The sequence below is a fragment of the Oenanthe melanoleuca genome, chromosome 4 (assembly GCF_029582105.1).
Source record: "Oenanthe melanoleuca isolate GR-GAL-2019-014 chromosome 4, OMel1.0, whole genome shotgun sequence".
In the NCBI taxonomy this organism is placed as follows: domain Eukaryota; kingdom Metazoa; phylum Chordata; class Aves; order Passeriformes; family Muscicapidae; genus Oenanthe; species Oenanthe melanoleuca.
In genome coordinates this window covers 4,071,683-4,096,783 of record NC_079337.1, presented here as the reverse complement: position 1 = coordinate 4,096,783, position 25,101 = coordinate 4,071,683, and the positions used below count along the sequence as shown (strand labels likewise).

The window sequence follows — 25,101 nt, the reverse complement described above, 5'->3', positions numbered from 1 at the left end:
GAATCAGCGCAAACACTGGGCTCAGTCCTAAGCAGCCCGCCAAGCACTGCGCGTGCTTTGGATTTTTTGGAAGGAAAATGCCTCTTATCAGGAAAGGAAGCCAGGGTTGGGCTAGCAGGGAGCCAGCAGTGAGTGCTGGGCATGGTGCTCCCTGCCTGGCTGTGCTCATGGAGCAGCAGCACACAACAGAAGGCACTGGCTCTGCCTGGCCCCACAAGGTCACATCTGTCACGGCTTCAAGCAGCACCCACCTGCTCCCTAAAGGGCAGAAAAAAACCCTCTTCCTCAAATGAAACCTGTAGGCGACATCAGTATTCCTGCTGGAAGTAGGAGCATGATCTCCATGCTCACAGAATTTGGTTTTAGCCCTTCCTGGGCGCTGTCACTGCTCAGGTTCCACCTGGGCACTCGTGTGTGGCTCCTCTGGGGGGGAGGCAGTGGCAGCTCCCAAGCCAGATGCTTCCAAGATGCCTCTGGAGGCCCCTGCTGTCCCACCCACCCCTCTTCTGGGAGAGTGAGCTCTGTGTGCTGCTGCATAACTAAAACCCATCACAGCCTGGGTTATCAGGCAGCATCGATCCGTAAGACTGGTTTAGCACCTCAGCTTATGATGTTAAAAAATAGCAATGCCCTCTCCCTAGTAACAAATGCTAATCAATGGGCTGCTGATAACAGATCTTCAGACCTGCACCACAATGAGAACCATATAATTGGGCAAAAAAAATTGTATATAAACAAAATTAAGCACACACGCAAGCACTCCCAGTGTCATCTGTCTTTCATACCAAATGCACGGCAGCGCTCGCTGCTAAAAGTTGCAATGAATTATTTATATGATGAATTATCCTTCTTCCTCCCCTCCTAGAATATCCAATTGACCGTTTCCATTTTTGTTTCAGACAGATTTATTATTCAGGATTTTTTTCACTGGATAGCTTATTAAATATTTCCTGCTCTTTTTCTCCATTGTACATAACACACATCTTGTTTCCTGGTAGCACCTATCCATCCACTCTAACAGGGCCTCCCAGTGTGGGGAAACTGTGAGGAGTGCAGTTTTTAACCAGACAATTTGTAGCCCTCCTTGGCATCCAGTTAGAGACGTTCAAAATTTGGGATATTTATTTACTCACAGAAATCGAAGCTGTTTCAGCCCCCAAGGAAGTGATCCACAGCTACAGACAGAGGTTGAGACTTCATGTGGGTGAAGAATTTGGTTACTCAGTTCCCTGGAAGTCTCTGAGAGGGTGGGAGGAGGAGGTGAATGCACAGAGAGAAATTATTTTGAGTTTGCTGCTCTCCTGCTCCTTAAGTTTCTCAGTTTTTGCCCCAAAGACATAAGGAACAGCATTTAACACTTGAGGACTTGTTGCCCTGGGTGTTGTACATGACCATGCCTGGGACCTGTTCCTGTAAATGATTGTGAATCATCTCTGGTTCCAGAAGGGAGTATTTCAATGCCAGTTTTCTGGGAGCTGGGATAGCAGCTGGGACTATCCCAGCTACTATTTAATGGATTTCAAAGGAATCACCTACATGGGAGAATTTTCCATGTTTGGCTTTCATGGTTTGGTTTCCATTTAGGAGGCTGCCCCAGTACCTTCCAGACATTCCCATAGTTTCCAGCATCTAAATCCCAAATCTGCTTCCTGTATCTGCGTGGAATATTTTTGTACCTTATAAGTTTTGGGAGAGGTGAATCTTGTTGTAGAAGTGCTTTAACTGTGCCTCTGGCTGAGAGTCTCACTCTGTACTAGGCTTTAAATCACAGCAGAGATTTGCAGTGGCGATAGAGGTGGAACTGCAGGCATCCAAAACAAGAGTTATCTGTGCAGAGGAGCCACTGTGCACACACCCCTGCAAATAACATCCCAGGGATGTCACATTGCTTCCCCTGAATCACAGACAGTGATACCCCCTAAGAACAATAGCACTAAAACTGTCCTTGGCTTCAAAATAATCGGTTTGCCTGTGTGTGAGGCGCACGGTCTCCAGAGCTCTTTGGCTGGGTAGCTATATTTTACCTCTAATGACCTCAAACCCGAGCCAGCCATTTTTGCAGGCTCTACAAAACCCTGTTGTGCCATGAATTGCACCAGGAAGTAGCTGCTGCCTTCACCTGAGCACATCCCTCCCTCTGGCTCCTGCAGGCTCCGAAGGCTTGGGGGGAAGCTCGTCAGAACGTACCAGGTTCTCTTCACTAATTTCAGCTTTCTCGTTTAGTCAGCTGCTCCCGTTTTTGGATGATTGAATCGTTGTGTCTTCTGCATCAGAAGAGGAGCACATATACTTTGCTGAGATTTTTTTTATTGAGGTGTTGCAGTCGGAAGCAAACGATCCTCTAGGAAGGGAGAAGTCGAGATGCTGACTGCAAATACCAGGTATTTTTTGGTTTTCCTTAAATGTGCATAAATTAATCCTAAACTTGTGTCTTTCTCCCTTCCCCAAACTCTCATCCTTAAATCCTATTTGAAAATGATGAATATAGTTGTTAATTATGCTAAAATAGGGACATGAAAACAGAAGGATAACTGGATAGGGGCTCTCGCAGGCTCTTTTCCTTAATCCTGGGTTTCTTTGGGTGAATTTATATTTCTGAGCAGACCTTTGGGCAGAATGCTGGCTGGCTGGACCCTGCTGCTCTGTGAGTTGACAGAGTGGGAGATAAGTGCCGGTAACTAATGGCAATTAGCAGAGTTCTGGACAGCTCTGTGTCCCTGAAGGCATGAGCTCTTCTGGGGGTTGTATCTTCACAAAGTGGAGCTGTTGGTCACCCTACACGTCACCCTACAGAATATGACAATTTGCATCCCTCTGCTGAGGCTTTGCTGTCAGATTTGCTCAGCTGTCTTGCAAGGAGAAAACGAAAAACAAAAAAAGGGGGGGGTGGGTTATTAAATTTTTGCTCCCCAAATCTGTTGAAATAATAGGACAGGATTAGCTTCTGGGAATTACCCATCAACTGCTATCAGTTATAACTTGCTTAATGCTTATGTAGCACTTGATATTTTTATAACTGGTGTGCCAGAAAGGAAACAAAAAGAGACGGGTTTGCTTTTAAACGGCAAAGGATAGATTTTGTCTTTTCGCTGCAGCTCTCAGGTAATAGTAAGAAAATTGTCCCTCGGTCCTCAAACCTGAAAGCTGCCTCTGACCAAAACGTGATGAGGGAGAAGGTGAGAGGTTGAACATGCAGCTCCGAGACCCGTTTGCTCAGTTGCAGGAGGGTTTAATAAATCCCATTTCTCACGCATCCTTGACGGTCTCTCCCGCCTCCATCGCTGTTGGGATGTTCCGCAGCGTTCCCGCAGCCCCGACCGACTCAAGCAGCGTCTGAGTGAGAGAGGAGCGGGATCGCTGCATCCCCCGGGCCCCCGCATTCCCTCGTCCCGGCTTTGCTTTGGGGCAGGATCCGACCCTCCAAGATGGATGTTGAGTAGGCTCTGGCAGCGCGGCACAAAGCCGGGCGGCGCGGCGCTGGGCTCTGCCGGGGGCGGCGGCCCGGGCCGCGCTCCCCGCTGTGCCGCGGGCTCCCCCCGGTGCCCGGGCTCCCCCCGGGCCCGCCCCTGCGGTGGCGGAGCGGTGGCGGGGCGGGGCGGCCGCGCCCCGGGCACCCCCTGCCCGCCCGCCCCGGCGGCAGCAGCAGCAGCAGCGAGACGCGCCGGGCGCCGCCGCTCCGCGCCCCCTCCGCCAAACTTTTGCCGGCGCTCGGCCGCCCCGCGGCTCCTCCCGGGAGGCGAAGCCGGAGCCGTGCCCTCGCCCCGGGCGGCGGCGGGTGCCCGGGGGTCTCCCGGCTTCTTTTCCCAGATTGTTATTGTTTCTCCTTTTTTTTTTTTTTTTTTCCTCCTTCCCCGCGGGGAGGGGTGGGGAAGGGAAGGGGCTATAAAGCGCGGAGGGACGTGCGTGACACAGTCCCCGCTGCAGCCCGTCTCCACCGGAGCGGGGGGCTTGGTCAGCACCCGTCCCCCTAAAAAACAACCCGAGAATCCCCCGCCGCGGGAGGGACAGCACGGGACGAGACGGGACCGGACTCCGCAAGGTAAGGCACGGGGGAGCGGGGCCGCCCGCGCAGCCCCCTCCGCTTGCCCCGGGGCGGGTGGCCCGCGGTGCCCAACCCGGCTGCGGGACCCTCGGCCGGAGCGGGACCGCGGCCACCCCGGAACCGTCCCGGCACCGCTCCGCCGCGGGATGCTGCCGGCAGAAACCTCGGCGCCCTCTCGCATCCCTCCTTGCCCTTCGAGGTTTGGTCTTTTCCTGCCCGTGTTTGCCCTCTTGCAGCCCGTGCGGCCGCCGGGAAGCCCGGCTCGTCCTCCGGCGCTGCCGCGGAGCGGGTGTGTGCCAGGCAGGCAGCGGCTCCAGCTTCGCCAGCATCATACGCTGTTTCTCGGGGAGAAAAAAGTGACTACCAAAAAAAAAAAAGAAAAAAAAAAAAAAACAAAACAAAAAAAAACAAACAAAAAAAAACACAACAAAACAAACAAACAAAAAAACAGACAGAAAACTCTACGGTGGGATGTAAATGCTAAGGTTTGCTATATGCAGCCTTGGTTCTGTTTTTATTTCGACAGCGCGGAGACAATGGCTACAAAGCGTTGTTTAATCACTTGCAGATATAACTTTTATGTATTTAAACCTCCGCAGTTAAAGGCTCGCGCAGATTTTTGAAAAGCTGTGATTCTCTGAGCGTGTTTGTGCTGGATGAACTGAACACTTGGTCGGTAGCATGCCCTGGTTCCCCGGACGGGTTAGCGTCGTGCCAGGGATGAGCGCGATCCTGTCTGTGATCCTGTCTGTGCCACGCTGCCCGGGGCTGCTCTGGAAATCATCCCGGCGGACACCGACGTGGGCTAGGCAACCTCTGCAAAGCTTGTTTCAGACAGCGGGTCATGGAGCTTGTAGCTTCCCCTGGATTTCCCCTCCCCACCAAAGGAGCTGGTTAACATCTAGTTACAATGTTAATTAGAACAATTAAACAGTATCGCTGTTCTTGCGGCTCGACTGCAGGAGGCGAGCGCAGAGGGAAGGCAAGGTCCCTGCCGTGAATTCCCGGACCTCCCTCTCCCAGCTGGCTGTGAACAGCCATAGGGAGATAGCAGGAGACGTTCAGTGGCACCAGTGTGGCAATGTCTCCACCGGAGCATCCCGCAGTCAGGCTGCTCTGGCAGCCGCACCCAGCACTGAGGATGGGCTCCCAGCCTCGATGCACCCATTTCACGCTCGGTCGCGGCAGTGGAGTTGTGTCTGTAAGAGTGGAAGGGGCGAGAGCGAGGTGAGGGTGAATTCCTCCCTGGGCAGTTGGCGGCGAGTGATTTATGGCATTGGTGACCCTGGCCAGGCACTGCTGGCTTGGCCATAACCTGGTTTGCATAAAAACAGCGCTTGGGTGTTAGACACCATCAGCACTCTTGGCAGTGAGGGAGCAAGGGGAAAAACTTTGTGTTTCTGCTCAGCCTACTTTGAAAATCGCTGAATCTGAGCTATTTTAGGAATGGCATTTCGGATTGCTTCTTGTCAGGAATGCCTCATCCTCCCGGCCGCGCTCTCCTACCTCACAGCAAAACACATACCTGCAGGAGAGCTGCCCAGGTCGGCTTTCTAGTGCCACTACAACTCTCTGAAGTACTCAGAGCAATGCCTAGAATTTAAAACTTGCTGCTATTTGAAGCAGGAAAGGACTTTTTAAAACACGGAGAGATTTTTACCTTGTAGTTTGACCATTAAGAGTGTGTGGTAAGAGGTGCAGTAGTGCATAACTTGTGGGTACTGTGTGGATGTACCCAGAGTCCTGTGGCTGTGTTTGACCCTGTTGTGAGCAAAGTGGTACCTGCTCCTCGTGGGCTTCCTGTGTCAGCAGATAGTGAGCCTTTCTTAATTCTGAGAGAGCTTTATAATAGGTCTGCAAAATTCCTTGTCATGTTTCCATGATGGGGACCATGAGTGCATCCCACTCTCCTTGTCTCCGCGCAGCCCTGGATAGAAACCCAGCTGATTTCTGTGCTGCGGAGGGTGGCACCACAGCGTGTCGTTGCAGCCCTAGCACTGAAGTGACAAAACGTGCACGTCCCACTCCTGAGTGGGGACATGCCAGGCTCTGCCAGCAGCTCCCTGGGCCCAGCCACACCTGGCAGATGGTGGCACATGCATGTGACGTGCCACTGGCGTCGTGGGCCAGCAGGTGACCTCAGGCCCCAGCCACCCTGGGGAAGGCCAGGGTTTGGTGGTCAGATGAGAGCAATTTGAGCGCTGTGTAGGTTGCTGATCCCACCGAGATGACTGTGGTGACTGTGGGCCCCTTTATGTAACCATGAGAAGTTTGTCACCGAGGCGAGGCAGAGCTGTGTAGGATCGCCCCGCGCGCCTGTGTTGTTGTGGGTGAGCACTTCGGAAATGCAGAGGAAAAGCTCTGAGGTTTCCCCAATGTTTATAAATACAATCTGGTGCAAACTGTCAAGCAAGCTGTTCAAAATCATGTCACGCCTGCTCTGCCTTCCCCGCTCGGCTTAAATGCCTTTGCCACCAGGACCGGTGTTTGTTCATCTGTCATTCGGAGCTCCCAGCACGCAGCTCCTGCCCATCTGCGGGGCTTTCCCTGCACCCCTCTCCTCCTCCTGCCAGCCAGGGGGATGCAGCGCTGTGGGCAGGGCCGGTGCCCTGGCTCTGAGTGCAGCACCACCCGCTCATTGGAGCCTGAGCATCCTTCAGTGCTCCAAGAGCCCAGGCGGACCCTAAGCAGCTCACAGACCAGAACTGCATGCAGGGGCAGAAAGGGCGTCTTCAAGTCCCCTTTGTCCTCTTCAGAAGGTTTGCCTACCTTAGGTATCCCCTAAAAATGAAGGGATAAACCCTTTCCTGAAAGCTCTGTCCATGCAGTGGCCTTCTGCTTCATGCCATGCCCTCAGCAGGGCTGGCTGGAGGCTGTGTGCCGGATGCTTCACTCTGAAGCGTGCCAGGGTCTTCTGCCTTAATATATATAAAAAGATGAGATGTTTATTAAACTCAGACCCTGCTTTTTCTTCTACGATTTATACCTCGAGAGGCTGGCGATAAACAGTTTATTATAAAGAAATCCTGATTTATTTCTGCAAATGGTTACATTTCAAGCTGGTACCAAATGGTTTTGTAGGAGACCACCTTTTATGCTTCCCATGGCAGTTGAAAGGATTGCTAGAAAAACAATCCAGCATCTAAGTAGGTTTGGATCAAGGCAAGCCAGGACTGTACGTCAGGGTCTGTGGTGCTTTTATGCAGCGAGGCGGTGGATTTTACCACGGAACATCTGGGCACTGGCTTCAGTTACAGCACAGATTTTAGTGGGATAACAAGTCTTGCTTGGCTTCGCATTCATTTTGAAGTCACTCAACTTTACACGAATAATAAAACTGTAAGCCCATTACTTCACTGTTTGCAAGGGGCTGTTTCAGTCTCCCTTCGGGGTCTCGCATCTTTCTGGGGCTGGTTTTATTTTGCAGTGTTAAGTGGGTATTTATCTTCTCGGTGCCTGGCTCGCTTTGGCTGGAGGCAGCTCTGCTAATTTGTAGCGATGGCCACTCCGGGGAATGCGGGCGGGTTTCCATTCGCCCCCGAAGAACGCGCACGTTTTCTGCATTAGGGGCAGCCTGGTGAAAGCCGCAGGTTTCTCCTTCTCAGCTCTCGAAGGGGCTGAGGTTGGCAACATGGAGGGCGACAGAGCTGCTCTGGGTACCAGCCTCGGCCACTCGTGAGAGTTAAAGTAATGGGGAAGGGTTTGCTTTCTTTCTCTGTTTGATTATAAAATACAGACAAGGAGAAGAGAGGACTGGGCTGAAGGAGGGAAGGGCCGCCTCTTTTCTACAAGAAAATAAGTTAGCAAGCCCTTACAGCACACTGCACGTACTGCTGGGAATGCCCTAGCATTCGGGAGGATAACCCCAGCTAGTTATATATCAAGGAATATGTGTTTGGAATAGAAGTTCCATGTGAGAGCGTACAGACAGACCATGAGACCGATGTTTACATTGATCATGAGCACCTGGTGTGATACTGAATGCTGGTGAACTCTGTATTTTTGTGCCACTGACTGTATGGGCAGGCATAAACAAGAAGTAATCAGAATTAGATCCAAGGAAGGGAGAATATCCCAGGTAAGACCAGTGAGAAGGGACTGAAGTACTGCTTGAGCTCTGCTAACTCAAGAGTGGAGCAGTGAGTGAGTGAGCAGCGCTTTGGGGAACAGGCAGAGTGCAGAAACTGTTCTGTTTCACATCATGAGATGTACTTCTGTGGCAAAAATCCTCGTTAGATCAAACAGGGATGGTTTCTGTCTGAGAGGATGACTGAAATAAGCTTGTGGATGGATGGAAGGAGCTTTGAAGGCTGAGGAGATGGCATGTTTGAAAACTTTAACAAGATGTCGTTAGGAGAGGAAATATTTGCCCTTAGATTGGGAAACAGGTCAGGATAATAAATCATAACTCCAGGAGAATGTGCTTAAAGCTGGAAATACATTCAGAAGGGAGAGAAAGAGGGCAAATATTAGAAGTCTGTTCTTTCAGAATTAATTTTCTCATTTGCTGCATGCAAGGACACCCACTGAAGAGGAGAAGGATAAATGTTAACACAGAGCTGTAACAGGAACCAGCTGAAAATCTCATGACTGTGTGGATGACTTTGATTGCTCCACAGGGAGCATGTCAGTCATGGGGGACACGTCAGAAACAGGCAGTGTGTCATGTCACCTCATGTGTGAGGTAGTTGATAGTCCAACTTCACCAAAAACCTGACAGGGCGGCATCGTACAGGATGGGTTTTAAATGACATTGGAGTAGTCAGTAACACCAGCAGCCTGAGAAGCCAGCCCCACTCTGCTTCACTAAACACAAACGTGCCCGCGTTACCAGAGGGGTGCAGCAGATCCTGCACAGAGCATCTCACAGAGGGCTCTGCCCTTCCACCCAGGCAGGTATTTTCAGCATTTCTCACAGATTTCTCACCGGGCTGTTCAGGTTTGGCCTGAGCTGGGACTGCTCTGGTTTCAGGGTAATTAAACTCAGGGGTTAGAGAGATGTTTGTTGCTTGTGTGACAGCTGAGATAGGAAGCAGTGGGTACTTGCTGCGAGCACCTGGAGAACTGAAAAGCAAAAGGCAATAATTTCTCTCTCCTACCTCATTCCCTGCTCCACGGGTCCGGATATGAGTGCCCCTCCAGTGTGACCCTCGCACGCTCCCAAGGTGACACAGCACTGGGGCCGACACTTCCCCTGTGATTTACAGGGGAAAAGCATTGTTTGCCTAATTGAGTCTATTTCTTTTTTTTTTTTTTTTTTTTTTTTTCCCCTTGTATTACTTGAGAAAACACAACTTTGTTGAAACTTTATTAGGAGGTGAGAAAAATGATGCTTTTGATCTTTCTCACCTTTAACTTGCTCAGTACCAAGACAGAGCAGCACCAGACCAGCCGAAGCACGGTGGGATCGCGGGTTCCTCGCACACATTTGCAGGGATGATTGTACAGGGAAGATGTCTGCACAAAGCAGCCAGAATATCGTGAAGAAGTGAGTGCTCCCTCTCTTTCTCTCCCTCTCTCTACTTTGTTTAGGTGGAGCAGATTTACTGCTAATTTGTTTGTAGTCGAACAGTCTAAACGTGCCTCAGCATTCTGAAATCCAGAAACCTGATGGAAATTAAGCAGTTTACAGATGGGGATGATGATGGTGTGGGAAAGCCAAGTGTCTCAGAGCTGCCAGCTGGTCTCTGGATGTGAAGGAAAACATCAGTGAGCAGCGTTAACAGTTTCTAGTCCTTCCCTTCCTTTGGCTACTAAATCTGTGTTTAATTCCCTGGGGGTTTTCTCTCCTGGGTAGGAATTACTTACTTGAGTATGATTTGTACGACTAATAGGATCTTATCCTTACTTGGAGAAGACCCTAGGGGCTCTCTCAAACTGATTTTTCAGTAATAAGAAATAATGAATAAACGTCTAATAGTCCTAGGGGGTATTAAAGTTACAATTTTGCAGGGAAGATTTAATATCAGTCAATTAAAACTTTTCTAATCCTGTTATAGTGCAATAGTCAGAAAAAAAAAATAAGCAGGAAAATAAATAGGTTTTAAGACCCTCTCACATCATGTGAACAGGTCTAAATTTTATGTTTGAATTAAGCAGTTATTTTAAAGCAAGAGTCTAAGACATCTCTTGCAAGTGTGTGATAGCAGGGTGGCAGGCTCAGGGAAAGAAATATGCTATGTTAATTTATGGAGCACATTCTAATTCCCACTCATCTAAGAAAAAGCAGTTGCAAGGTGTTTATGAGAAAATCCAGGCAACTAGGGCTTAAACTAGAAAATGCCAAACTCATAGACTTCAGTAAAGTGTGTTTCCAGTAGCCCAAAACATGCTGTGTCTCAGGCCGTGGCTTACAGGGTATGTGGCCATCCCCACTGGGCACTGAGGGCTCACTGTGGGTCTGTTCACCAGGGACTGGGCAGGCCCCAGCTCGTGGCTCTTGGCGAGGTGTGGGGGAGCAAAGCGGGACCCGGGGGCATCGTCCCTGTGGGCAGAGCCCCCCACACAGCTCCAGCCCAAGCCCTTTCTGAGATTCTCTGAGGGGACAAAGCACCAAGAAGATACTGCTTTTTGGGTTTAACAATGATCAGCAGTGGTGCTGGAATGATGCTTTGTCCTTTTGCAGTAACTTTGATACAAGAATGTTGTAGCCATTTCCAGTTGCTGGTGAAGGGACACCCCCAGAAGACAACGCAGATCCCCCACCACAGCTCTCACCACATCTTCCCCCTTTGGGAAAAGGAGCACCCTTGGTGTGCATTTCAGTCATCTCTGAATCCTCCCTTCTCCCTCCTTTCCTGTGTCAGCCCGGGATGTATGGCTGCCATAGGAAGGCCGAAGGTTTTGGGGCTGTTTGGATGTTCGCTCACCCATGACAGCCTGGACTCCCCGCCCGCATGGGCTCCCTCTGCTTTTGTTGGGAAGGGCTAACCTTTCCCCTGCCAGCCTGCACAAATAAACACTGGCCCAGCAGTAAAGTGGAGCTGAAACCAACCCTTGCAATAATCTGATTTTTCAGACCCCTTACCACAGCTCTGCAGGTGACCCTGGCAGGTTTGAACCTCTGGCGCCACATCCCTTTGGAGCAGCCATCCCTTTTGCACTTGGGAAGGATTTTCCAGCTGGGAAATGCACAAGGCCACTGATTATGAAACAAAAAAGTGCTAGAAAGAAGACTGAAGACTGGCAGCTCCTGTCCTGCTTTGGTGTGATGGGCTGGTGGCTGGTGAGCTGTGGCTAGACTCGTAGGGTCCTACAGCCTCTCCAGAGAGGTGTGTGTGTGCCAGCTCTGACCAGGGCAATCTCCACGGCTCTGCCTCACTGTCTCCCCATCATTTTGCCCTTTAGAGTCAAATCTTTGCTCTGTCACATGGCTTCTTGGAGGGATTGAGTGACGCTGGGTGAGCAGCTGGTGGAAGTTTGGGTTTTTTTCTGGAAGCAGTGGGAAGTGTCAGGCACCATAGCAGGGACATCAGGTAGCTATGATGAGAAATTGGAGCAGCTCACGCCCTCCACTAACAAAATTTATCTGTGGGTTTTCTAAAGCAGGATGCTGGGGGAGTAAATACAAAATGTAGGCAGTGTAAGCATTCCTGCTCCTTCTCATACCCAGACACATAGTGTAGAAAAGCAAGCATGCAAAAGAGGGAATTTGCTGAGTGACACCCAGGAGCAGTGCTGGAGCTGATTGTGCTCCCTGGGATGTGGTTCATCCAGGATGAGCCATCCTGTGCTCTCAGCCACTGCAGCCCCTGAGGAAATAATGCTAAGAAATGGTGTGTGCTGCTTCCCGGGGGTAATGGGGATCAGTGTGGGAGACAATACCCATGCTGGATCTTGGAGTCTGTAACTGCTGTAACTGTGGATGAGACCTGCCAGCTCGAACACTAAGAGCTGCTGGTAGAAATATGTAAATATCAACAGCTTCAGCACTACATTTGATACTTTCCATTTTCAAACACTTGACAAATGTTTACATATTTTCAGCAGCCCTTTTCCAGCTAGGGAAAATGAGACACAGCATCTGTGAATTGCTCTGATATGCAACAAATCGTTACGAGAGAGCACCTTAAGGGTTTATTAAGGACTTGCAGGACCTAAGGTTTCTTTTGCATGCTTTTAAAGCTGAAGGCAGAAAATACTAAAACTGAATCCAGTTTTTGATAGTAAGTGCAATCAGAAAGATTTGGATTCTGATGACAACTCAGGGATTGAAAGTTTTGAGGGGTCAGCTCTCAATATAACATGTATTACTGTGGTCATAAGTAATATGTACTGGTCTCTACTCCCAAATTGGAGAAGTGGAAATGGCCTCAAGTTGTGCCAGAGGAGGTTTAGACTGGATATTAGAAAAAACTTCTTCATGGAAAGGGTTGTTCTACACTAGAATAGGCTTTCCAGGATGGTGGTGGAGTCACCATCCCTGGAGGTATCTAAAATATGAGTAGTTGTGGCACTTGGGACATGGGTTCCCAGCAGGTTAGGCAGTGCTGGGTTAGAGACTGCACTCAATGGTCTTGGAGGGCTCTTCTAACCTAAACAATTCTCAAATGGGCCAAATTCTGAATTCAGCAGAAAAACTCATCATTCCTTTGGCGTCAGCACCACTGCAGGACCATTCTGGTGGCAGCACAGGGATGCAGTCTCTTCCCCAGGTATTGCAGATTAGCACCACGACTTGTTACTGCTGTTGTTTTGCTGTGTTCTTTCAGCTTTGTGGAAAGCTGCTGCTGTTCCTCTCTGTGCTACAGCAGGTGGGAAACCCTCAGAGGTAGTAAGGGCAGTGTGGTAACATAGCAAAGGAGAATTCCTGAGTTGCTGTTGTGGGAAAAACTGTGTGTGTAGGGGTCGGGAAGTGAGAGAGTAGCTGTGCGCACTGGCTGTGGTGCTCCTGATGCCTAAGGAAAATGCATGTCTGATGGAAGCCCCTGTGCACTTGACAGGTTTTCCAAGCAATATTCCCTTTATTAATCACCAGCCAGAAAGTAGAAGGGGAGAAGTGGATAGGGCATTCCAGTGTGCTCATGGCACAGCTTTCCACAGAATGTGAGTGCTCTGGTTGTTGCTGGAGCTGCCGGAACTCGGCTTCCCTCGCTCCTGCTCTGGGAGTCACTCTGGTGGCCTGCAGCTCCCTGCCCTGTGCCAGCCCCTCATGTTTTCCCCTTTAGCAAACACCTTGTTGGCCAGGAGCAGCTGCCATGCCTGTGGTATTCCCTAGGAATGGCTCAAGCACCCTTAAATCCTTCGGGACTTAACTAAGTTAATGATTTGGGTTTGTGTTGTAGCACTTCTCCAAGCCTTCTGCCTTGGTGGTTTGAGGATGCCACAGCAGGATGCAGATCCAGGTTCTGCTCCTGCTCTGTATCCCTAACATTTCATCCCTGTCCCTGGAGGATTTTGGCAAGGGAGCTCACTCATAATGTCATCCTGAAGTATTCCAGAGGAACAGTGAGACACTGTAGCAAATACCAACATGCTGGTGTTGGTTGTAATTTGTAATTGTTCGTGTGTTCCTCCCCGCTAATCCCCTTGCTGAAATTCATTACAGAGAGAGAGCAACCTACACCCGGAGAGCTGCGCTGAAGGCGGAATGACTTGGCCGAGGAAAGTAGCTATTGTTTTATGATTAAAGGAAAGGATTATATTGGGATTTCCTTGAACAAGGAAAGTCTCTGCCCTACTTTTATTGCTTGTAACAAGGGGATAATAATTACTTTCCATTATAAAACACCCCCAGCACTTGCGCTGAAAGATTTGTGGTAGAGCTGCGTGGCATTCAGGGCTGGTTATCTTAAATGGCCTGGAGTTGTGCAAACTGAGATTTCTCTGCCTTATTTCTCCTACTGGGGCTCAACCCCTGCTGAGACTATGGAAAAAATTCCTCTACTTCGAGCTGGGTCAGACTCTCCGAGTGTGACATATTTTCCTCTGGAGAAGCTGGTACCAGTCACCTATCCCATGACGCCTGCCCTCTCCAGGAGTGACATCCAGCCACCCAAAGGTTTTGGGAGGATGAGCAGGGGTCCAGCCAGTGCTGGAGTGGCCAGGGGAGGTAACATCTGTCCTGGGGGGAGGGCTGCCAGCTGGCTGCCACCCCGTGCTCCAGCACATCCCTGCTTCTCGTGCCGCTGCCACCCCTTGAGAGGAGAGGCGCGGAACAACCGAGCATTGTAGCGGGGGCCGCCAGGGCAGCGCTGTTTGTTTGGGTTTGACACTCGGTGCTGAGCCTCGTGGGCAGAGGTGGCTGTGAAAGAGAGAAGCGCTGGTATGTGGTCTCTGATTGAAACAAGGAAAACTATGAGGCATTTCCTTGAGCATTCCAAATGGCATCTCCTGGCTCAGCTGGTTTTTGAAGCTGAGGTCCAGCTGCCACCAGCTCCAGGGTGATGCTTTTGCTGTGATCGGGGTTGGATCTGTTTCCACTAAAAGTGGAAAAATAAATAAGTCTTGGTTTAGAAACAAAATAATCCATGTAAAATTTTATTTTATTGGTACCGTGTCTCCCCGAGTATGTTTGCTTTTCAACATGTCAAGTTTAGACAGCTCTGCATTTTCTAATGATGCCCCTTTGGAGTTAACCTCTCCCCCAAGCTGTAGCTCACTGCCACTGCTGTCCATTAAGATTTGGTAGAAAACTTGGCACCCTTATTTCTTCTCACCTTCCTGTTTTTACACGGCTGTATTTTTTCCTTGTAATGTTACAGTGATTTGCTTGGCTAAAACAATACTCCTAGCAAAGGAACACTGTGGGTTGAAAATTGTGGAATTCCAAGAGGGCTTGGTTAATCCACAGATTGACACGGTGGACCCTCCATGCTTCAAAGGAACCATTATAGTCCATCATGTCCCTGAGTACTTATGGAGCTTTAATCCATGGATTACAGGTCCCTAAGAGCTCCTGCCCTCCCAGCTGGTCCTGCCAACGGGAGCTGCCATGTCAGGCTGGCTGTGGCACTACACAAAAAATTGGTCCTTAAAATCCGCAGAGACAGTGATGCACCCTTGCATCCCTGTCAGGGCTGCATTTCTTGTCCCAAGCCCTGGAGAGGTCCCACAGCCCTCCCTGGCCCATGCTTTTCCCCAGGCAGGACCAGACAACAAGTTTACAGAAGCGATGCTTTGAAAAAAAATAAAAAAAGGGAACCACAAAAAAGCCCAAATGAAAAGCATACCAAGCGTTTTCCACATCCTTTAGGGAATAGTCAGCATTAAACAGCAGGCCTTCACTTTTCCCCTCTGGTCTCCCCCTAAACAAACAAACTGAGCAGCTCCCAGCAAATGCTTAAATTGCAAAGGCATTATTTTTCCTTGTTTGCACATTAAAAATAACTAATTGCATTACAATCCAAATTTATAAGCACTTTTAAACTCCTCTGTTCCTCAGGTGATAACTGTGTGTGCTGAGGTGCATGTATTTGTGGCATATATCTCTGGAAATTGAGTGTATAATGGAAAAGCTCACTGCCTCTTTACTTGCAGCATTCCTATAATAAGTCAAAGAAGTCACACAGTGCCCTTTTATTTCCAAAGCTGGACTTAAATCACGTCAATAAATCTGCAGACTTACTATGAGATGCAGCATGGGTAATGTAAACAGAAAAAAACCCCACCCCCAGCACACCAGAGTTTAAAAATAGGATGTAAGAAAGAAAAAAATTAACCATACATACAATAAAAAAAGAAAAAAGAAATGCAACACAAGAGCACTATGTCAGGCAGTGCCTTGAAATTATCCTCACTAAATTACAGTCGTGCTCTTCCCACTCTCTGTAATTAACGTGAGGGTTTGGTTATTCCAGATGCATTTGCTCCAGGTAAACCCAGATTTGTGTAAGTCCTTCACAGGTCTGGGTAACCTGCAGACAGTTGAGGAGTAAAGCAATTTATTTCCATAGATCAAAGGAGATGACTGTGAACAGGTACCAGTGTTGCATGTGGTGAATCCAATACGTTGCTCCCTTTTTCTACAGCATAGGTGAGATTGAGCCTTCCTGTCAGTGTCTGTGTGAAATAAATGCACAGTGAAGCCCAAACAGGAGGACACAACTGCTTGGATGCCCAACAGCCAAACAAAATGGATTCTTGGCTTGCTGGGTAGGATTTCTGTGGTGGGAAAGGGGCAGGGAGCCTCTGATCCCTTACAGAGTATACCCTGCACAGCCATGTTTCAGTGCTGGAAGAAAAGGTCAGCCAGACAGTACTGTGGGCTTGAGCAGGGAAATCAAAATTGGGGTGATTTCATTTCTCCCCAGGGCCACCTGCTTCTGGCTTGGGCTGAGGATGTGCCCACCCTGTTGAGCCTGAGGGAAAACCCCATAAGGTGCTGCCACAGCTCCAGCTAATTTGTCCCTCGACTCAGAACCTGAGCCAGCTTCAAATCCCATTATCCCCTCCATTTCTGGTCCTAATTGCAGTTCACCTGGAGATTTGCAGATGGAGTTTGTTACCTGAAGGTCTTAAAGGCAGGGGAGAGGGCTATGTAGGGCTTTTGTAAGTGGGATTTTGGAAAGGTTGGGTAAGGAGATTATTGAAGAGGTAGGAATTAACTGTAATTGTCATAAAACCCACGACCTAACTTAATGATTATTTTCATGTATGTGCTTATAACTCAAGTTTATAAAATGCCATTTATAAAATGGTTATTTATACTTTGTGAAAGAAGGAAAAACCCCAAGCCTCTGGCAAGGTGGTGAATTTTGAAGTGTTTAAAATCATGTGTCTCCCTCTCCAATGTACAGCATGTATTTTTCATCTGTTGATCTTTCTAGGTAAATACAGCTGGGTTCACTAAGCAAATCTGTCCCAAGGTGTGGCTCTTGCTACCGGAGTGTTTGTGTAGCCTGGGAGCTGGGAACCTGGGGACGGCACTGCCACATTCCAGGTTCAAATCCAAGGAAACCCTGGCCACCTCCCCTGGCATCAGTGTCCTGGTGCCTGGCAGGCAAAACTGAGTGGTCTTGTCCCCTGGGAACAGCCTTGCCTGGGAGGAGATGGGACCCTCCAGATGCTCCGTGCTCAGTCTGATTCCCAAGGTCGGTCAGCCAGCAGGGCTTTTCCTTCTGGGTTAAGGCTCAGTAGAGACAGAGTTTGGGGAAGAAGTGAGAGGTAAAGATGGGCCGTTAGAGGGCACTTTTGCAATCCTGGAGAAGGAAAACGGTGCTTATTATTTCACTTAGGACTGTTTATTTTGGCACTCTCTTAAATTCAGTGATAAACAGCAGGCAAATCCCTCCAGTCAGCAGGAATATATCAATAAAATATTGACTCAGAGTTTAGAAGAAAAGAAAACAAGACAAACTTGTAGAAAATGGAATAAAAGACATTTAAGGAGGCGGCACAGCCTAGAGAAGAAAAAAATAATCACACTATGTATTTCAAGTAATTTGTGTGGCTCAGCAGAGCAGTGCTTAGGCCTCTTGTACCTGGCTTCTAAAAATGAACTCAAGACAAGAAAATGGTTTGTTGGGAGTTTCTGAGGGCTGGGTGGCAGAGCACGAATTCACAGGCTCACATCTAGCAAGTGCATTTTCTGAGGGACTCTGACAAAGTCATTGGTGAGCTTGCCCAGAAACAAACATGGGATGAATAAATGGGCTTTTTGCTTTGCTCTTGATGCTTTGCATGAGTAAACTATAGAGGGTTTAGCTTGAAACCCTGCCAAATTATAATGAGTGCACTGCAAAAACTAAAATCTGTTTATTAACTGGTGTGAAAGGGTGGTGTAACACTGACAGCACAGCTTCCAAAAACTGTGAGTGAGGGTTGGAGGTCTCTTTGCTCTTGTACCGCTTTTGGAAATGTTGTGCATGAAAACTGGGCCCATTTTAAGCCTCTGAGGTTAGATACGTGAAAATGAAAGAACTCAAAATTCTATTAATTTGTCAAAGAACAGGGATTATAAAAGTTTCTTTTTTCAGTAACAATTGACAACTTTGCAAGGTATTTCATGTGTGGGATGGGCAGGGATCACAGAACTAAATGTGTCTTTTTGGAGTTATTTTTAAGCCAAAATGCTTTTAACAATTAGATAAAGAAATTGGAGACAAATCTGTACCTTTTCACCGCTCTGTAGCTGTTAAGGGGGGCAGAAACACTGTTTATGGGAGTTTTAAAAGTGCATTAGCTAGTGAAATTATTTAAGAAGTGAAGCTTACCCTATAATCAAAATGGTTTATTTTAGTAGAGGTTACATTGTGCTGGAACTGACTATGGGAATACACAGGATTGCAATTTCAGGGGGTTCATGGGGAGGACGCTGTCTGCAGAAAGCATCAGAGCTCCTTACCTAACCAAATAATCTGCTGTAACTGTTGTGATTAGGTTGGAAGGAATTTCATCCCTGTTGGCCAACAATAATACTCGAAAAATCAATAAACAGTGTGTTAGAGCACACGAAACTCATCGTGCTTTGTGTGAGGGGAGCTTTCTGCTGGCTTCAGTGACTCAAGCCAGCAAGTATTTTGACTCATGATCTTTGCTCCAAAAGGTCAAATGTCTTTAACTTCGCTGGTAAGTATCAACACTTCAGTCTGAACTTGAGGAACTATATCCACTACCATCAAAAGCTGGTTGGGATAGATTTTGACAAAGGCTGGGAAAGCTAAATCAGGATTTACCTGTAGGTACCAATTGCATGTGTCAGGTAAAGCCCTAACTCCTTTCCCTTCTGTAGGGCAGAGCACTGCAGTAACCTGTCATTAAACCATCCCAAATGATAACAGAGCACACCATTTGAGACCTAAAACTGCATCCTGTGAGAGTGTGCTCAGTGCACGTCACCCCTGGCTTATGGATACTGCTGAGTTTGCCATGTGTTTTCCCTCTCCCATCACCAGTTTCAATGGGAAAATAGAAAGATGAAGGAACTGAGCTGGACAGCAGGAGTTGGAGAAAACATTTGAAAGAGGGGAGGGAACGAGCTGATCTTGGGGAAGAGCAGAGTGGAGGGGTGAGTGGGGGGGACACCTGCTTGTTGCTGGAAGGAATGATTAAATAACAACGTCAGAGGCAGAGGAAGCAAAACGAGGGTGAAAAAACCCCTCCACGTCCTTGCTGGTGTGAGAAGCCCTGCTGTGCAGCGTGTGGGTGGCTGTGCTTAGCTGTCCTGAGAGCAGGACAGGCAGAAGGGGAGCTGGAGGCAGCAGGGAGAGGGATTTAGGAAGAGCAGTTTTAGTATGGCTTGGACTACAGTGTGCCACTTCTCAAGTAGTTATGTTTGCTGGTTTTACATAAAACGTTAGGGGTGGTGGGAAAAAGAACTACCTCAGCAACAGATTTGATATTAAAGGTAAAAGGAAGAGTTTGCTATAAAATAGTAGTTACTTCACAGTTCAGTACCCAGAGCAGTACATTACTGCACACTCAGCCAAGGGACAAGATAAAACTGTTCCTGCCAGCTCAGATTTTTACCATGTTTCTCCCCAAAATCTCAGTGCTGACACAGTTTAGGTAATGGCCTAAATGTATTTTTTTCCTTCTAATTAAAAATGGTTGTCATTTAACAGTTTAAACTTGATATATTCGTACCAGAAATGGGCTGTTTCCCCTTCCCCCTCATCCCAGAGCCATTATATATGAGATCATCTGCTGTACTGCAAGGAGATTTTCAGCTTGTCCCACTGTATATGTTAGGGTAGTAATTTCTGACCTAGTTATAGACATAATAATGAAAGGCTGAGATTATGAATTATTATGCCTAATTTGTAAAGGATTCTCTGCTTTTGTATTTTGCAATTCCCATCAGGCTTGAGGATTAAGCCGTGCTGAATTGCATGCTAATACCAATGTGCTTTGAATATGTGTGGGTTTGTATCACATGTTTTCCTAATTCGCTATTTTTGTAAAGACCAGTTTCACTGGAAATATTTACTTTCCAGGGGATTGTTGGAAGCCTAACCAAAAACTCCTAGGGGAAGCGCAGCTGATGTACCCTCCATCTGCTCTGTGCTCGCTGTAGCTCCCAAGGCCAGCGAGCTCTGCTTCTGCTGTGGCAGAACATCAAAGTGTAACTCACCAAAGCATGTGGAAGGCTTTTGCTCCTTGGTAGCGATTCCAACTTGAGGCCAGTGCCTGGGCTTGCTTCAGTCACAGTTGGGGATGGGAAAATCTTGGTGACACCCTTTATCCAAGCACTGTGACAGTGAATTCTCCTGGTATTTGTGTGGCAGTGAAGGTGCCTGCAAAGCACAAAGTGCATGTGAGGCTGTTGTAGAGGAGCTGCACGTGGTGCCCCTCCTGAGCTGGGACTCCCTGTCTTTGCTGCAGGATGCTCCTGCTGCGCTGCCCGCTGCCGCTCCTGCTGCTGCTGCTGCTGCCAATCCCCTCCAGGCCCCAGAAGCTTCCCACCAGGGATGAGGAGCTCTTCCAGATGCAGATCCGGGACAAGGCGTTTTTCCACGACTCATCAGTCATCCCTGATGGAGCTGAAATCAGCAGCTACCTCTTCCGAGACACCCCCAAAAGGTATTTCTGTCTAACACCTCCAAAAGGTATTTCTGTCTGGCCCAAGAGAAGAAGCCAAGCTTTGAAGACAGCAGCTCTGGTTGCTGGGTGCTTGGAGATAAAAACTGGATCCCAACCAGAAAAAAAAACAAGTTCCAGTGTTTTGTTTGGTGAAGTAAATATGTGAGCCTCCATCTCAATCTGGCCTCCCCAGCTGAGGATCTGTACAATTTATTTATTTGATTTCTGGGATAAGCCCAGAGCTCCCCTAGACCGGAAAATTTCCCTGAAATGGGGCCACTAACCATGTCTGGAGGCAATGGGAAGGAAATAAGAAACTACAGGCTTGACCCATCACACTTGTCCCTCTTCATTGTTCCCTACTGTGCTTTAAAGAAGCAGTGTTAGGCAGCCTGATCTAAACTCCCCACTTCCCAAACTCTACCCTTTGGGTCAGAAAATACTGAGGATTATACTGGGAAGAACCTGAGGTTCCAGAAAGTTCAGAGAAGGGCTGCATTGCCTCATATAACTCCTCCAGCCTCATTGCTGAGGAACATTTTCTAATAGGTGAGGTGTAGTGCCTAGGTGTGAGAGGGCAGCTGGGTGCTTACCTGGACACAATGTAAGATGTGTGTGCTGCTTGGAAGACCATATCCCTAAGTTCCAGAAGAGATCCTGTTTCCCTCATTTACATCTCTGTGATTATTTGTATCTAGGTACTGCAGCGGTAGAAAGTAAAGCTGCTGGAGGGGAGGGCAGGAGGCCAGAAACCCCTCTGATCTGCCTTGACACAGAAGTGTGAACTCTGCTCCTTAGCTTTGGCCCACCAGCCTTTCCAGGCTCCCTCTGCCTGCTGGTGATACTTCTGATTCTGTGGCCCCACCAAGATCATCCCTGATCATGTCAAGTCAATCCCTGCCAGCTGGCTGCCATCAGGAGTTCCTGACATGAGGGCCTGTTAACCTCCCTCCAGGTATTTCTTCGTGGTTGAAGAGGACAATACTCCCTTAGCAGTGACGGTGACACCGTGTGATGCCCCTCTGGAGTGGAAACTGAGTGTGCAGGAGCTCCCAGAGGAAGCCAGTGGGGAAGGATCAGGTAACAAACCATCAGTGACTTCCCCTGTCTCCTTCCCTGCTTTTCTCTTGGATTTAAGGTTCCACAAACACTGAGTCTCACAGCAGGCCTATCCTTATGGTGTCCTGCTGTTCTGGTTTTCCAGTGCAGGAGACTGACAACAGGCAGCAACATGAAAAGAAAAAGGGCTACAAAGAAGTAAAAGCTGAGGTTACAGTCACAGGAGTCTGCATGCTGCTAGGAGCAAACTGTGTCTGCCCAGAGTGACTCAGTTTGATGGGGGCTTTGCTGTGAGGTGTTTACGCAAGGTAAGAACTGGAGAGACAGGGCTGGCATTGCAGCAGGACTGAGCTCACCCCTTGGAGGGGCTCATCTCCAGACACGGAGCTATGTAGTTGCCAGAGGAGAGGAAAGGGCTGCCAGAGCCTCTGACTCATGTGCTGAACTGTCACACACACCACAGGGTATGGCAGACACACCTCTGGTCTCCACTGTGGGTAACAACAAGATTTTAGTGTGACTCAGACTCAGAGCCAAGGGTCCACATCCAGGAGCAGGCAGGTGAGTGAGTTTCCCCTGGGAAAACTGCATGGCAACTCCAAGTAGGATGCTTGACACTCCAGTGGAAGGTGTTAGCTACCATTCATAAGACTCCATTAATGCTGGTAAGGTGGAATTTCTATTGTGCTTGGGTTTAACCTGAGTGCCAAACAAATTTTCCTCTCTGATTTGACAGAAGTGTTGATCAATTACATCTTCCCCAGAAGAGAAAACCTTCCTTTTCCATATTACATTTGTAGTTTATGTAGTAAAACATGCCTGTTAGAGTTTTGTTTTTCCACATTTGCAGAGAGTGTCTGTACAAAGCTTTTGTTTGTATTCCAGGTGAACCAGAGCCCCTTGAGCAACAGAAGCAGCAGATTACCAGCGAGGAAGGCACGGAGCTCTTCTCCTACAAAGGCAATGACGTGGAGTACTTCGTGTCCTCTAGTTCCCCATCTGGGCTGTACCAGCTGGATCTGCTGTCGACAGAGAAGGACACCCACTTTAAAGTGTATGCAACCACGACCCCAGAGTCAGACCAGCCTTATCCTGAGTTACCTTATGATCCCAGAATCGACGTCACCTCTCTGGGACGTACAACGGTGACGCTGGCATGGAAGCCGAGCCCCACGGCCTCCTTGCTGAGACAGCCCATCCAGTACTGCATAGTCATCAACAAAGAGCACAACTTCAAAAGCCTCTGTGCTGTGGAAGCCAAGCTCAGCTCTGACGACGCCTTCATGATGGCTCCAAAGCCAGGTCTGGATTTCAGTCCCTTTGACTTTGCCCATTTTGGCTTCCCTGCAGACAACAACTCAGGCAAAGATCGTGGTTTCCTAAAATCCTCCAAGTTTGGGCGGCAAACACCCCCAAAGCCGAGAGTTGACCTGCACAGAGTTTGTATTGGGAACAAGAACATCTTCACTGTGTCTGACCTGAAGCCAGACACGCAGTACTACTTTGACATGTTTGCAGTGAACACCAACACCAACATGAGCACCGCCTACGTCGGCACCTTTGCCAGGACCAAGGAGGAGGCGAAGCAGAAAACAGTCGAGCTGAAGGATGGCAAAGTTACAGATGTGTTCATCAAAAGAAAGGGAACCAAATTTCTACGTTTTGCCCCTGTTTCATCTCACCAAAAAGTCACCTTTTCCGTTCATTCCTGCCTGGATGCAGTTCAGATCCAAGTTAGGAGGGATGGAAAGCTTCTCTTGTCTCAAAGCGTGGAGGGCGTGCGGCAGTTCCACCTCCGGGGGAAAGCCAAAGCTAAATACCTGATTAGGATGAAGGGCAGCAAGAAAGGCGCTTCCATGCTGAAGATCCTGGCTACAACGAGGCCCAACAAGCAGTTGTTCCCGTCCCTTCCCGAGGATACGCGGATCAAAGCCTTTGACAAGCTCCGCACGTGTTCCTCCGTCACAGTGGCGTGGCTGGGCACGCAGGAGAGGAACAAATTCTGCATCTACAAGAGGGAAGTGGATGACAGTTACAATGAAGAGCAGAAGAAAAGAGAGCAGAACCAGTGCTTGGGTCCAGACACGAGGAAGAAGTCGGAAAAGGTTCTCTGTAAATACTTCCACAGCCAGAACATCCAGAAGGCAGTGACCACAGAGACAATCAGAGGCCTGCAGCCGGGCAAGTCCTACCTGCTGGATGTTTATGTGATAGGGCACGGCGGGCACTCGGTGAAATACCAGAGCAAACTGGTGAAAACAAGGAAGTTCTGTTAGTGCCCCTGACAGAGGTACACAGGGAACTCCGGACTGAGCATTATCCTGCTTCCGAGTATAGGGATTGACTACTTGCACAGCTGAGAAGTTGTGACCTGTATTTGTACTGTGTAGAAAAAGATATCAACATGTATATTTATGTTTACATAAGTCATTGTCTGGAGGAGCTGAGGCTGGTGCTGTCTGGTAGCACCTGCCAGTGGTGTTATCGTGCGTCCAGTGACCCCATGTGATGCTCAGTAGATGTCCAAGGTAGCAGAAAACCTCGGAGGAACTGGCACGCCTTTGCTTCCATGTTGCATGAACTGCTTCTAAATTATTTTATACTTTAAAAGGCTGAGATACATCATTTGTCCACCTTGTTACTCACACACACAACTCACAGACATATGCCCTTTCTCTCAGTGTAGACGGTAGGGTTTCTGTAAATTATTTTATAGAGTCTTGTTTAAATGTTTATGTTTCTATGATTGTAAACTATTAAAATCTCCCCCCAATAAAATACAGATCTAAACTAAGAATTAACTGAGCTGCACATGAAGCAGTTTCATTGCTAATGTAAATTCTTACCTAGATGATTTTCATGTTTAAATACTGTATGTATTTCATGTACAAAGTTGCCATAACATTATATTCCTGTACATAAAATTAAAAATATTAGATTATATGTTGTTGACTTTTGTTGGCCTTTTTTGACATTCTAAGTGGGCAGACAGACGTGGGGGCAGAAGAGACATGCTGAAACTTGAACTGATTTCAGTTTTCCTGTTTCATCATGGCTTGGAGTCTGAGTTAGAGAGCCATGCTGATCTTCTGCATGGTCATTTGCTATTTTCTGTTAGATTGTCATTGGAAGCATTTGCTTTGTAGATGCTGCTGGGTTTGACCACAGTAGTAATAAGCTGAAAATATTGTATTATTTTATATTGAAAAGAATGGTAGTGACTAAAACCCCAGGTACTTTCATTTATTTTGCACTTATTTCCATGGTGTAGATTTCTTTAAGATATTATATTTCTAGATACCATATTTTCTAAATTGTCTTCTTTGTTTTTCCACGTCACCTCCATCAACTCAAGAGCCCATAGAGAGCTGCTTAATAGAAAACACTCCTCAGAGAAGCAGCTAGGCCAGCCCCATTTCAAGCAGTGAAGGTAGGAGGGAAACAGACCAAAATCCGTATAAAGGCTGAAAGCAGGTTCCTCTTATGCTGCTGACAGGGAAAACCAGACCTGTCCCTTCCTGCAGAGGTGAGCTCCTGTT

The 25,101-nt window shown here is 48.1% G+C and overlaps 1 protein-coding gene across 1 annotated transcript; it reads left to right on the top strand.

Annotated features, from left to right (window-relative positions):
- The first annotated feature begins 2,240 nt into the window (after nucleotides 1-2,240).
- On the top strand, nucleotides 2,241-24,499 carry NDNF (neuron derived neurotrophic factor). The gene is made up of 4 exons (XM_056489986.1): nucleotides 2,241-2,381; nucleotides 20,306-20,503; nucleotides 21,459-21,583; nucleotides 22,448-24,499. The coding sequence occupies exons 1-4, from the start codon at nucleotides 2,362-2,364 to the stop codon at nucleotides 23,836-23,838; spliced, it is 1,734 nt and encodes a 577-aa protein (XP_056345961.1). The 5' UTR covers nucleotides 2,241-2,361; the 3' UTR covers nucleotides 23,839-24,499.
- The last annotated feature ends 602 nt before the right edge of the window (nucleotides 24,500-25,101 follow it).

Excerpts from the sequence above, each read along its gene's own strand:
- NDNF (XM_056489986.1), top strand. The coding sequence starts at position 2,362 with ATGCTGACTGCAAATACCAG. Across the intron at positions 2,382-20,305 it reads ATGCTGACTGCAAATACCAG|GATGCTCCTGCTGCGCTGCC; the intron begins GTATTTTTTGGT and ends TCTTTGCTGCAG. Across the intron at positions 21,584-22,447 it reads AGCCAGTGGGGAAGGATCAG|GTGAACCAGAGCCCCTTGAG; the intron begins GTAACAAACCAT and ends TTTGTATTCCAG.